The sequence below is a fragment of the Ursus americanus genome, chromosome 7, assembly GCF_024610735.1.
Source record: "Ursus americanus isolate L20-20 chromosome 7, mUrsAme1.1.p, whole genome shotgun sequence".
NCBI lineage: Eukaryota > Metazoa > Chordata > Mammalia > Carnivora > Ursidae > Ursus > Ursus americanus.
In genome coordinates this window covers 85,109,560-85,122,973 of record NC_142133.1, presented here as the reverse complement: position 1 = coordinate 85,122,973, position 13,414 = coordinate 85,109,560, and the positions used below count along the sequence as shown (strand labels likewise).

The window sequence follows — 13,414 nt, the reverse complement described above, 5'->3', positions numbered from 1 at the left end:
GTGTCCCGCCTCTGTCACGCATGGATGTGAGTGATGGGGCCACCTGTGTCCTGCAGCCATCATGCGTGGATGCGAGTGACGGGGCCATGTGTGTCCTGCAGCCGTCATGCGTGGATGCGAGTGACGGGGCCATGTGTGTCCCGCTGCTGTCATGTGTGGATGTGAGTGATGGGGCCACGTGTGTCCTGCAGCCATCATGCGTGGATGCAAGTGACAGGGCCACATGTGTCCTGCTGCTGTCATGTGTGGATGCAAGTGACAGGGCCACGTGTGTCCCGCTGCTGTCATGTGTGGATGTGAGTGACTGGGCCACGTGTGTCCCACCGCCATCATGCGTGGATGTGAGTGACGGGGCGGCACCAGTATGTGATTGTTGGTGGCCTGCTGTGTGTGCCCCTGGCCGTGGGTTGTACCCTGTGTCCTCCTCACAAGCTTTCCCTCTGCCCCTGTCCATGGTGCCTACTCCTGGGGAAGCCTCTGGCCTTATTCACAGTTTTCCTCTGTTTGAACATTTGTTCTCCATGGATCTGATACCAGAACACTCTTGGTCACAGAAAACTACAAAAACAGCAGCTCTCGCTTTCAGGGTTTTCAGGAAAATGTCTAAAACCACCGTCTGAAGGCCGCCTGGTCAGGTGCCCATGCCGCACACACACCCAGAAAGGGAGTCAGGGCTGTTCCAGGCCGGGCATCGCAGGTCTGGGTCCTGCAGGGTGAGCCGAGGGCCCGGGGTCAGCAGTCCCGTGTCTCCCCGGGAAGACTTTCTGTGCTTCGTAACACCTACTTCTGCAAAGCGGAGGGCGCCCCTGCGATGCCTTCCTTGTGGACGTTTACTCCAGACCCCATCCCCGCCCCCTGAATGATCCTGGTCCCAGAAAGGTGAGATTTTGTGCAGGGCGCACCCTGAAGCCGCACAGGTTCAGTAGAGGCTGAGGCGTTGTTTCAGGAAACAGTGACTCTTACTGGGGTCCTTGCACGTGGTCACCCCGTCCTGGGTGGGTCAGGGCATGGCGCAGCCGTCTGTCTGCTGGAGGCATCACCAGCTTGTGTCCCGTTGCCCGGCTCCCCGTCCCTGCGACCACGACCACTGGGGTCACGATGTTCTGGAGGCCGGGCTTTTGAGACTCCGAGTAATTCCAGGGCAGCCGGCCCCCTTTGCAAGCTTGTGTGGGTGCGTTTGCGCACAGCTGTTCGCGGCAAACACACGTGCGGGCCCCCCCCATCAGGTGAGGTAAAAGGAGACCCAGTGCAGCCAGGAAGTGCAGCCTGGGAACAGTGTCGGAGACGAACCCGGGCCCAGCAGGCTCTGGTTTTCTTTGGTTTTGAGTCTTGGGACAAAGGCTCTGCGTTCTGTTGCTCGGTTGGGGTCACAGCACTGCACACCCGGCTGGACCACACAGCAGACCTGTCGTCCTGGTCCTGGGGCTAAGTCTGAGGTCCAGGCATGGGCAGCGCTGTTCCTCTCGAGGCCCTCTCCCGTGTCCTCACCTGGTCGTCCTTTCTCACAGGACGCCAGTCACTGAGATGGGGGCCCAGCCTTGTGACCTCATTTGACCCCAGTTACCTCCTCAGGCCCATCTCTGTACAGCCACAGGGAGGCTGGGTGGACATCAGGCCGGCGGGGCGGAGCAAGGGGAGGGTCAATCCAGGCACCAGACAGGCGCAGGCTGAGCCGGCTTGGGCGTCGTGTAGTCCGCCAAGGGGTCCCCACTCCCACTCTGTCCACCCTCCGGGGCAGGGGCAGCTCTCTGAACGGCACACACCTGCCGTCCGGGATCTGGCTCAATGCAGGCAACAGGCCACAGACCACGGTGGGCGTGTCTGTGAAGTCCGCTCTTTATCGTTTTGGAAGAATCAGTGCAAGGCAAGTCTCTCTTGGGTGTCCTCTCTGCCCGCACTCTGGACGACGCCCGGCAGCCGTGCTCGCCATGGGGCCTCTTTTATGCCGGCTGACAGTACTTAACCTTTTATTTGAAAGTGGATTTCCCTGCCTCCTGTATTTCTGCTTGGCCCATAGTGACCCCAGCACACCTGGAGCAGGCACATGTATAGGCATGGGACTTGCACCCACACAGAGGAGTCCATGATGCACAGAGATCCCAAAGCCCTCTTTTCGCGGGCAGGCACATCCTCGGCAGGTGGTGGGACCCAGGACGGGGCTGGAGAAGCCGCCTGTTCTATCCCTGCTTTCTTGGTTGAGGAGGTCGAGGTCGGGTGTGGCACAGGCACTCCCAGGTTCCATCACTGAAACCCCACATGTCCCAGGCCTCTCCAGGCAGCCTCCTTCCTTGGCCTCACCTCCGTCCAGCCACGGCCCCTTCTGGTCTGTACCTGCCAACCCTGCTCATTTCTTCCAGTCGAGCCTATAGCTGGGACACCTGCTGTGTTTTGTCCCCCATGGCTTCCCCACAGGGCTCTGACCATTGCCCGGACAGGTGCCCCAGACAAAGTTTACCCTCTACCCACTTCTGCAAAAAGCAGGGTTGCCAAGGGCACGAGCTCATGGTGTCACATGGCACCTCCAACCACCTTTGGCCCCTCTCTAAGCCCAGCAGAGGCAGGCCAGGTACCCAACACCTCTGCACGGGGCTTGCTCGTCTCTCCTGGCCAGTCCTCGAGGGAGGGCCTGTGGCCTGAGAAAGGGCAGGCACCCTGTGCTCTCCCCCAGCTCTCCCATACCTCACGTTCAGGAGAGCGCGTCTGCTGAAATGGCTGCTTTGGGCAGGGCGGGCTGGGGCTTGCAGGGCACGTTGGCAGCAGCCCTTGGCGGGGGCTCACTAACTTACTCCTTCTCCCCAGACTCTGGGAGGCTCCCGAAGGCGTCCTTGGTCTCCATCGCGTTGGGCGCCCTGCTGGTTGGCGGCCTGGCAGGTCTCACCTGGACGGTGATTTGCAGGTGGTAAGTCCTCCCTCTGAAGCTGGCACGGGGGTGTCTGCTCCCCCGTGGGCAAGACTGGTACGTTTCAGAGGCCAGTGCGATGCTTCGTGCCCTAAGCCCCTGCAGCCCCAGAGCAAGTTTGCACGAAGCCCTAGATTAGACTCCTGGCTCTGTGTTATGCTGTAAGGAATGAAGGGGGACAGTGGCCTGCACGCTTTGGGGTGTCAGCTGACTGTGGATGGAGACTCTGGGGCAGGGATGCTTGGTAACTCCACTGGTTGCATGAGATGCTCTCATTAGAAGCAGAGATTCTCACAGAGTTTTCTAGGAGAATGAAGGTCATCCCTGGATAAAAAACCAGTTCTTCAGCTGTACCTCCCAGGGCAGACTCCTGGAAATTGGGAACTTGAAAGTTGGACTTTTATGTTAAAAATGGCAGCACAGAGTGTCTCTGCGGCCAACGGGTCCGCACACCTGCTGCCACTTCCTGAGCAGCGGCTCTGAGGAATCAAGCTGAGAGTCTTGCTGAATTTTCTCGTGGACATAAAATACAAGAAGCCGTTGCTGGCCTTGTCTGGCCAGGGCACCCCCACCCTGCCGCGGAGCGTCTGCCGTGACACTTCTGCTGCCGCCCCACAGAGCTCCGCGGCTCCCTTTCCCTCTGCCGCGCCTGCTCCCCGGCTGCCTCCCACAGTCCCGTCCCCCCGTCCCCCCATCCCCCCGTCCCCCTGCAATAGTGGTGCTGCTGTGTGCCAGACCTCAGCCCTGGTGGTCAGGTCTTACCACTGGGAGGTCACTGTCGCGTTCCAAGGGCGTCCCCAGCCACTGCCCACTGCAGCTTGGCTCCTATCCGAGTACCTGGGGGGTAGCGTCCCCGGACCCGTGATGGCGCCGCTCTGCCTACCCGCACGCCGTGTCTCGATAGTAAAGCCAGCACCCGTTTCCTTTAAACTCCAAGACCGCCTCTACCTGCACTTCTTTACCTGACACGTGAGTTTACCATCTGTCTGGTAAAGGGTATTTGAATGACACACTTCTAACAGATCCGTAACTTCTGGCAGAGCTATGGGCCACACCGGGAGGAATTGCTTCAGACCCAGCAGTGTGTCTCGCGGGCTAGGTGAATCCAGCCATGATGTCATTACACTCTTCTGTCGATCGTGTGAGGTCTTTGTTACAGGCTGAAATGTGTTCCCCAAATTCACAGGTTGAAGACCCGACCTCTGGTACCTTGGCATGTGACCATATTTGGAAGCAGGGTTGTTGGGGGCATAATGAGCTGAGATGAGGTTGTGTGGGAGTAGGTGTCCCCAGTCCGACAGGACTGCTGTCCTCAGGGGCACACACAGAGCGAAGGCCAGCTGAAGATCAGAGCAGAGACCGGGGGCGTGCCTACAGGCCAGGGGTGGCCGGCGAACCCCTGGAAGCTGAGCTCCTCACAGCCTCAGAAGGAACAGCCCTCCCGGACATTATGACCCCACACGCCCACACCGTGGAAGGGGGTAAACAGATTTTCATGGCCAAGCCCACAGGGCCGTGGTGTCACGTTACTCAAGCTCCAGGAATCACATACAGCAGTGTTGGGGTGTCTGTTTGCAGAATGTGTCACTCGCCCACCCTGATAAGAGCTGGAGTAGATTTGAGACCCAAGTTCTACCCAGGTCTAGGGGTCTGGGCTTGGCCGCCGCGCCCCCGGCCTCCTCCCAGTTTGCTTTGGACCGAGTGTGATTACCCCGTCAGGGCCGTCACCGTCAGGCCCGTCACCGTCCACTGTCATTCTGACAAACCACTGACCAGTCGTCACTTACATCCTCTTCAAGGCACCACTGCTACCTGTCACGGAGATTATGTCTACTAACGTTTAAACAACGTCTCTAGTTTTAGGTGGCTGGCGGCAGGAAATCGTCCCCGTTTTAGGGATCGCCTGGTCTTAGAAGCTTAGACATTGGCAGTAGTTAAGAGCCGTAGCCAGTCACCAAATGAACAAAGCAGTAAGAACGAGACCGTCGGCACACACTCCCAGGTGCTGCGATCCCATGGACTGAATGTCCACTCTGTGAAAATCTGACAAGACCACAACTTAGTAGTCACGCGCAACTCTGAGTTTGTAAACGCCTCTGTTAGACATCAGTCACCTTGTCATTATGCAAAGGTTGTGCCTCCAGCCCCCACACACAAGGAAAACAGATGTTGACAGCCATCCGTCAAGCGGATACGTTTCCGGGAAATTTGGGAGGGAAGTGTCCACCATACTGGAGCCTTCATACATGCCCCCAAGCACCGCTTTGCTGGTCAGGAAGTGGCAGAGGGGTGCAGAGACGCTCAGAGGGGCATGAACAGGTGTTATTGACTTGCCAGAGTTGCTGGCCCGTGGCCTCTGGGGGGACCAGACGGACAGCACCTAAGTCCCCAGGGAGCTCGAACCTGCAGCCATGCCCAGAAGCGCCCACTCCGGGCTCCAGTTCCGCTCCCCTCCCCTCCCCACAACAAAAGACCTTTCATCTTGTATTTGAAACTGCGTTGGTTGAGAACTTGAAACTTCCTGGGTTTTGGTCCTCCCAGGGAGAGAGGGAAGCTTGGAAAGGGAGGGAGCTTGTCCTCTGGGATTGAAAGGGCACAGCGCGCAGTCAGAGGGGGCTTTGCGCCATGTGGGCCGACCCGAGGAACTGCCGTCCGCGGTGGCTCTCGCGGGACAGCCCGTTGGTGGGTGCTCACCTGGACCACTTGCCACTCCTTGTCCACACCGGCAACTCCACGTCCACAATCCACAAACACCCTGGCATCTGGGCACCGTGCCCAGCCCTTCACCGCGAGGCTGCGTGGCTTCATCCAAAAGCACATCCAGCCGGTGTGCATGTGAGTGAGTGTTGCGCTTGGCCGGATGCTGGGACAGCACCGGGGCCCCTCCTCCCTCCTGGCCTCTGCTCTACGGGGCTTCCCAGGGGTGTATGTGTGGAGCCTCCCCACCTCCCTCCAGCCGGGCTGGGGCTCCGAAGCCCCGAGGCCCCCTCTCCATACCTCAGTCCACTCTGCTCTCTAAGGTCTGGGCGTAGGGAACACAGCAAGAACGAGTGCCCAGCCCTGCTCCCCAGAGCTGTCCTTCCAGGAGACCAGACGCCCTCACACACGGTACTGCAGGAAAGGGCGGCCCCTCAAGGCATGTTTCTACCGTGCCCTGAGTCCGCGAGACGCGGAAGCAACCACAGGAATGATGGGGTGTCCCGCGGTGCACATGGCAGTGTGAGGGGACGCGTCCTGACTGTCCTGCTGAGTCCGTGTCACTTGAGCAATGCTGCCTTCCTCCCGGGATGGACGTTACTCTGCACACTCACACTCAGCTCCTGGTGATGCGCCCATCAACGAGGAGGCTGGGCTTGGACCCGCGTTCGCAGCCTCATGCTTCTCCCGGCACTGCTGGCTCTCTGCGAACTCGTTTCCTGCCTCCCGCCTCCCATCAGCCCCACTCATGGTCCCATCCCCGAGTCCCTGGGGCAGGACCCACGATCCAGCGGCCCTGCTTGCTCCTCACGGGACACACTTGAATTGTAATTCCATGACAAACGTGAAAGAGAATGAAGAAGGAAAAGGCTGTTAACAAAATGCTTTGTGTGGTTTTTTCCTGAACGCCTCTTTGTGAGGTCACCTGTCCGGAGCACACACAGCCCTACGAACATCGGGGCGGGGTTGCTGTGTCTCAAGTTAGCTGTGGTTGTCCCTGTATCTCGGGACACGCTGCTGAAGGAGCCCCACATCTCCCCACTCCTTGTGTTTTGGAAAGAGTCTGATCAAACTCACGGCAATGACACAGCGGCCTCGCCGCTTGCAAACATCGCCCACGGGCCGAGATGGAAATCGATGTAGAACCCCACCAAATCCCCCAACAGGGGAGAAGCCTCCCTCCCAAATGCACTATGCAGGATTTTCAGGTTTGCTTTCTACACCAGGATGTCTATTTGCGTGTCTGGGAATTTCTCCGTCTTTGCGGAGAGACAGAGCTGGTGCCCAGGGGAATGGCTGTCCCACGGCAACGTGACCAGACTCCCTCCTGGATTGTCCCGTCCTCCGGGCAGCGGCCACGAATGAGGCTTTGACCTCCCAGAGCACCGAGGTCCGCTAGGAAATGGGCCACAGCTGTGTCCACGTCACACGGTTGCTGTAAAGACGCCTGACAGTGTGAACAAGGCAGAGCACACAAGGAGCACCGGCTCTGACCGTCATCAGAAGCACGTCCCTGCTGCGGCAGGCGCGAGCGTTCTGTGCACACACGCACATGCACACACGCACGTGCATGTTCTTGTTCCAAGCTGACTGCAGCGAGCCTCTCACGGAAATGACCGTGTGAATGGAAAGCACCTGCTGCCTTGTCTTGATGCCCTCGCCCTCCCGAGCGCCCAGCACCGTGTTAGACAGGATGGATCACGGCACTCAGGGCTCCAGGGGAAACGGCAGAAAATCAACAAAAAGACAAAAACCAAAGGATGACCTATTGTGAACTGTGGTCTGATGGATGTTGGGGCAGGCGGTGGCAGGAGGGCGCCTGAGGGGCGGTCGCTGAGGCCCCTCGGGGAGGACGTGAGGCTCAGACAGAGGCTGCCCGGTGCCTGTGCCCGTGAGTCCCAGACGGAAGGGACAGAAATCCAGGGCCCGCTTTCCAGAGAGCGCGGCCCCTTCCAGGAGGATGGTGGCCACGTGCCCGGCTCTGCTGTCCTGCATCTGTGGCAGACACGGGGCACCGACCCCAAGGAGAGCTCGGCGTCACCGCTCACGGCCTCAGGCGGGGGCGGAGGTGGGGGTGAGACGGAGGTTGAACTGCACCCGGGGAGACCTCTCTACTCTGGTCTCCCTGTCCTTCCTCCTGCAACTCGAGCTCCGCTGGTCCTTTCTTCCCCTCCGCCGGCTGTGAAGGTACGTGGTCACCCAAGGTCTTTCTTCTTTCCCACGTGGGCGCATATCGCCGGAACGTCCCCTCTGCGTATGGCGTTCTCCGTGCCCGTGGGTCCCAGCGCGTCCTGTCTGCTTCCATTCCTCCCGTGACATTTCCTGATTTCCCTGTGACTTGCCTGGGGCCCTGGTCGTCTGGGAGGGTGTTGTTCACACCCTGGGACCCCCGGCTTTGTGCGGGTCTGACGAGGAGGAGCCACAACACTGACCGGCTCCAGCAGGAGAGGGGCAAAGTGTGCTTCTGAGACGTTCATGGCTCAGGAAACCTACGTCCAGGTGCAGTGTCTGCAGTGAGCCTGGGAAACAGAAGACAGAAAACGGGAGTGGGGGGCTGCCCACAGTGCACTTTCTCCTCCCAGGGACTGCGAGTTTCCGAATATGCATTTCTGCACGAATCAGAAGTATGATCAGATGAGTTTGGCAGGACTGGGGCTGGGAGTGGCTGCTGGGCCGGGCGTTCGTGGGCTGCGGCCGGGGTTCCTGGTGCTGGACCAGCTCTGTGGACTCCTGACGCCACCCCCCATTCGATGGAGGAGAACAGTGCGGGCCGCGCTGCACCTTAAAGCTCTCCTCACAGTAGTAGCGGCCCCCAGCTCCTCCCCTGATGGATCGGGGAGGCACCAGTGTTCCAATGCCCCCTCCGGTCACGGTGGCAATGTGACAACGTGTGTGACGGGCTCTGGGGGGTTCTCCTGAGTCGTGACCACCGTAACCAGGTGTGTGCTTGTCCGCAGGACACACACCGGCCGTAAAGCCTCACTGCACATCGCAGACACAGGTGGAAGAGGCACCTGCCAGCCAGGTCGTGGAACACGCCGGGACACGAGTGTGTCACAGCCTAGTGCCCCTGCTGGGCGTGCAGGGCAGGTGGGTGCATGCCTGAGCAAGCACAGGGTCGCCACAGGTCACGTGTTCCCATTCAGACCGGGAGGCCATCACGAAGAGCCTGGTCCCACGACCCTGAGCTGCTGCCTGCTGCTGGTCCTATCCCTCTGTGCACACACCTGCTGGGCATTTACTGCTCGCGAAAACTGTGTTTATGCAAGAGGATAATTTGTGGAAACTTTAACCTGCTTTTTAAAAAGTGTAGACGGGGCGCCTGAGTGGCTCAGTCGTTAAGCGTCTGCCTTCGGCCCAGGGCGTGATCGCAGGGTCCTGGGATCAAGCCCCGCATCGGGCTCCTCCGCTGGGAGCCTGATTCTTCCTCTCCCACTCCCCCTGCTTGTGTTCCCTCTCTCGCTGGCTGTCTCTCTCTCTCTGTCAGGTAAATAAATAAAATCTTAAAAAAAAAAAAAAAAGAAAACAAAACAGCAAACCAAAAAAATAAAAAATAAATAAAAAGTGTAGACAAATTAGAACAAGTAAGCCAGAGCGAGAGCCATGACAGTGCTTTCCGTTCATACAAACCAGATCGAAACTAACAGCCGAGGGCAGGCGTTCAGCTCATTATTACCCCGGGTCTTGGCTGAAGAAGACAGCCAGAAGCTGAAAGGAAATGTTGACTTCTAAAATACACTTTAAAAAAAAAAAAATGGAATCATTGCAAGTAGAGTTGAGACAACTGGTCTAGACTTGCGTGTTATTATTTTTACTTTGTATGCATGACCATAAGAGATGCAGCGGTAAAGTCAGCACGTGTCTGCGCGTGTCCAGGATGTAGGCAGTCAGCCGGCCCTGGGATGCTCGGAGTTGGCTGTCCCCGGAGGTGTCCCGCCACAGAGCAGGGTCCGCGTTTGCACCCAGGCGGGGAACCCGAAACACCCCCGTTGGAACGCACATGCGAGGCCCCTTCCAGCCGCCCTGAGATCTGCGTGTCCCCGGGCCCCGGCGGGTGTCCCGTCTGTCCGTGGGCTCAGAGCCACTTCTCTCCTGCAGGACCCAGCCTGTGGATCCCAAATCCTTCTCTGCCAGTAGGAGCCACAGTGGCGCGCGTGGAAGCCGGGCGTGAGCAGGTGCAGCTGCGGGCTGATTCCTGGGAGCGGACGGTCAGGCTCGGGACAGGAACTCCCCTTCCCACACGACGAGGGGGAAGACGTTCACTCGGGAAACAACTCTGATGCCGGCATTTCCATCCCGAATAAAGTGTGTCCTGCTCCCCGAGCCAGAGTCACGTGTCCCTCGCATTTGCTTTCACGGGTCGGTGATGGGGTGGACGACGGCGCACCTGCCCGTTGTCGGACGCCGATTGGGACACACCGACCTCATGTTCACTGCCTGACAACAGTTCCTGTTTCCAAAATCGCCGCTGAGGCTGTTTTCTAAATCGAGGCTGATCGAGCATATGCTGTAGTTACGACCCAGCGCAGGCCCATAAATCCTCGCCCCTCACAGCGCCTGGTGCTCCGTGAACCTGCCTGACCCCGTCCGCCCGCGGCTGCCTCCACACGCAGCTACACGCTTATGAGCCTCTTCTTCCCACCCGACAAACGGGACACGTTGTTTTCACTGCACTCACGTCTGTCTTCCCTGGTGTCATCCTGCCGCCCCTCCTCTTCCTTCCGCCGCTTTTCCTGCCCTCCCGCCTGCTTCCCTGCATCCTGCATCTCAGCCGCCTCTAAGCCACAGACGCTCCGTGCCTGCGTCCCCTCCCGGCTGCCCTCCTTGCGGACGGCGGTGGAAGGAGGATGGCTCTTGGGGTTTGTGTCGCCCTCAAGAGGACCACGGTAAAATCTCTTAGATCCAGGCCCCGCTCTGGGCACCTGCTGCCTGGCCCCAGCTAACCTAAGCACGCAGGTAACAGCCCGCCGTCCCTCTGAGGCTCCCCAGCCTCAGCGGCGTCAGGGGCTGGAGGTCCCCACAAAGCAGTGACTGTCACGGCCCCAGTTTTCCACACAAAGTGACCGAGCGGCAGGCTGAGTCCCCTGCCCAGGTGGCCGGTCCCTCCCAGCCCCTCCAGGAGATGGGAAGCCTTCCCTCTCGGCAGAACGGCACGTAGACTCACCTGCCCCGGAACTTTGAGACAAGTTCGTGACCTAGAGACCAGCTCAGGCCCGAGCAGCTCTTTTGATGAGCCGGGAGGGAGGACCTGGCCGAGGAAATTGGTGCGTGTTTGTGAAACACGTCTTACTGCTCGTAACCTTCAAACACTGTTGTGTTTCTCACGGGGTGGGTCCCAGACCCTTATTACTGTAAGTATAACTGTAACGACAACGCTTTAACTGCTATCAGAGGCCCCTGGGAAGAGCTCACGGGACCCCTCACCGTGAGGAGCCAATGTCCCTGTCAGATGTTAGGGACGATGGGGAGCCCGAAAACTGTGCAGCTCACGCTCCTGGGCCTGGGACGCGAGGCAGGATTTGCACAGGGAGGACGGGAATGGGGACAGCACTGAAGGACAGTCTTCCTCCACAGCGCCTCAGGCTCCTACTGGCATTAGCGGCCAGGACGTGGCCAGCGGGTAGGAGTCCCTGAGTTGCCCTTGCTCTGGGATCGCGTTTCTGTCTTTGGTGTCGTGGTTCCCATGTGCCCGGTGTTTGCCTCATAAGCAATGCTGATGACCAGTCAGCCAGATCGAACAGTCCCAGGTTGTCAGGGTCCCAGGATAAGTAAGTATCAACAGGTCACGACCCCAGTGACCCTAAGCTGGGCCTTAATGTGCTCAGACCGTCTTGTCACATGTAGGGAATCCGTACTTTCCGTGAAATCACATTGCTTTGCGGTACGGGTTACTTTGCGAGTGTGATAACGCTGGGTGACCCAATGTCAGGATTGGTGCTGGTTTTGTTGCGATCTAAGCACTCGGACCAAGTATCCAGGGTGCGTCGGCTCCCTTTCCAGGCCCGCCTGTGTCCGCTGTGCCGGCCGCTTCCCTTCCTTCCCTTGGGCTGTTCCCAGGCAGATGACTGCAAACTGGCGGCGTCCTTGGGATAATTAACCTCACGGGACCTTAGCCCTGGACGTCCCCCCAAGGTCACTTTGCGCGGCCCCTTCATTCCGCCGCAGCGTGGCTGAGTCCCGGGTGCGAGCAGGGAACTGCTCTGCGTCAGCGCCAAGTTAAACTCAGGGAGGGGTGAAACGCCGTCCCGTGGCTCTTCGTGGATGCCACCATGAACCGCCTGCCCCCGCATCACCACCCCAAAACCTGGGTCCCGACAGTGCGGCAGCCACTTGGGGGCATCTGACCAGGTCACACGGGGGGAGCCGGGCCCCTCCTCGCCTGGGCATGTCCATTGCGTGTGAGCCTCACCCGTGAGTGCCCTGACGGGAGCCGGGCTCTGGTTGGCGCAAGACCCCTGCTCGGGCCTCTCTCTTGGGACAAAGGCCAGGGGTCCCCAGGAATTTTCGTTTTTCCTTGGCCGACGGCGCCACCTGCTGGGCGCGGCGGGGAACACAACCTGTCCCAGCGGCTTTACTCTGACCTGGCAGTGGGCGCCTAAGAATTCCTCTTTGGCTCCAGCGTGCAGGACTCCTGCGGAGGGCACACCAGCGGCTTAACCTGCTTCCCTGGGGAGGGACGGGGTGTGGCAAGCCTCATCCCTGAAGGCAACCTGGCAACCATGATGAAAACTGTCAGAAATAAAGGACTTACCAAACATTGTGCAAAGTGTTTTTTCATAACAAAGTACATCGTCCTTTTTTATTTAAAGTTCACCTTGTACTGACTTCTGGCCAAGGCAGCGTGCACGCGGCAGTGGAGTCCAGCCACCCCGAGGAGAGCGTCTGCCCGGGGCCTGGGTCAGCCCGACGGAGACCCCTCGCTGGGTAACGTGAAGGGCAAATCAGAATACAGGGCAAACGTGTAGGACTAAGTGTTGACACCGATTTCTTTACAAACGTGACTCCGGGGAAATTTTGCTGCATCTGTTTTTATTAATGTAGATTTTTTAAAAATTAGAGAAAAGTAATCATGTCATATTATAGACCTATTTCCAAAAGTCCTGGCAGAATGGAGTGTTTGGTTGCCAGTGGTGACATGCTGGGTTTTTGTTGCTGCTGCTTTTGGGGCAAAAGCAAAAGAGACTTAATCTACATGGCAGCCCCCCTCCCCCAGAGAGCTGGAACTTCTCAGAATCTGGATGACCAAAGAACCAGGACAGGCAGGTACATCCACTCAACCTCCCCACGACCCCCCGAGCTGAGATACTCTCTCTCGTAACAGCTAGCAGGAGTCGGGAGGCAGCCTGCTCGCTCAGTCCTTGCAGACGCACCTGCCCCCACCTCAGCTTCAGACTGGCCTGGGTCTCTGTAACATGCAGGGTCCTTCCCTGGTTCAGCAGCAAGCCTGGGTGACGGAGACCCCTCCCCCCCACTTCTCTAAGCCGTCCGTGTCAGCTGGGACATGGAGACGGATTTGTCCCTAGATGTCCTTAGTGTGGTAATGGGATAACCTCTCCTCCAGTCTTACTCAGGGCTCGAGCCAGAGGCCTGGGGCCCTTTGCAGAACTGCCCCTCGAGAGCTCAGCGTGACAGGCTGTGGGGGGCACATAGTGACCTCCTGGGCAGGACCGGACGCCAGCCCCCAACGGTCAGTGTGCAGTTCCTGTGCTGCCCCTGGATGTTTGTACATCCCACTGGTCACCCTGCCCTCCACCACCGACGGCCCACGGCCACACCCACCACGAGAACAAGCCTCTAAACCCACGGCTGTTGACAAAA

The 13,414-nt window shown here is 58.8% G+C and overlaps 1 protein-coding gene across 1 annotated transcript in view; it reads left to right on the top strand.

Annotated features, from left to right (window-relative positions):
• The window catches only part of TPO (thyroid peroxidase), a 49,504-nt gene extending 39,579 nt beyond the window's left edge, over positions 1 to 9,925 (top strand). Inside the window, 4 exon segments of the mRNA XM_087863902.1 lie at positions 2,800 to 2,899; positions 8,554 to 8,653; positions 8,655 to 8,686; positions 9,695 to 9,925. Of these exon segments, the coding sequence (XP_087720028.1) occupies positions 2,800 to 2,899; positions 8,554 to 8,653; positions 8,655 to 8,686; positions 9,695 to 9,767 (305 nt within the window). The 3' untranslated portion in view covers positions 9,768 to 9,925.
• Positions 9,926 to 13,414: the final 3,489 nt, after the last annotated feature.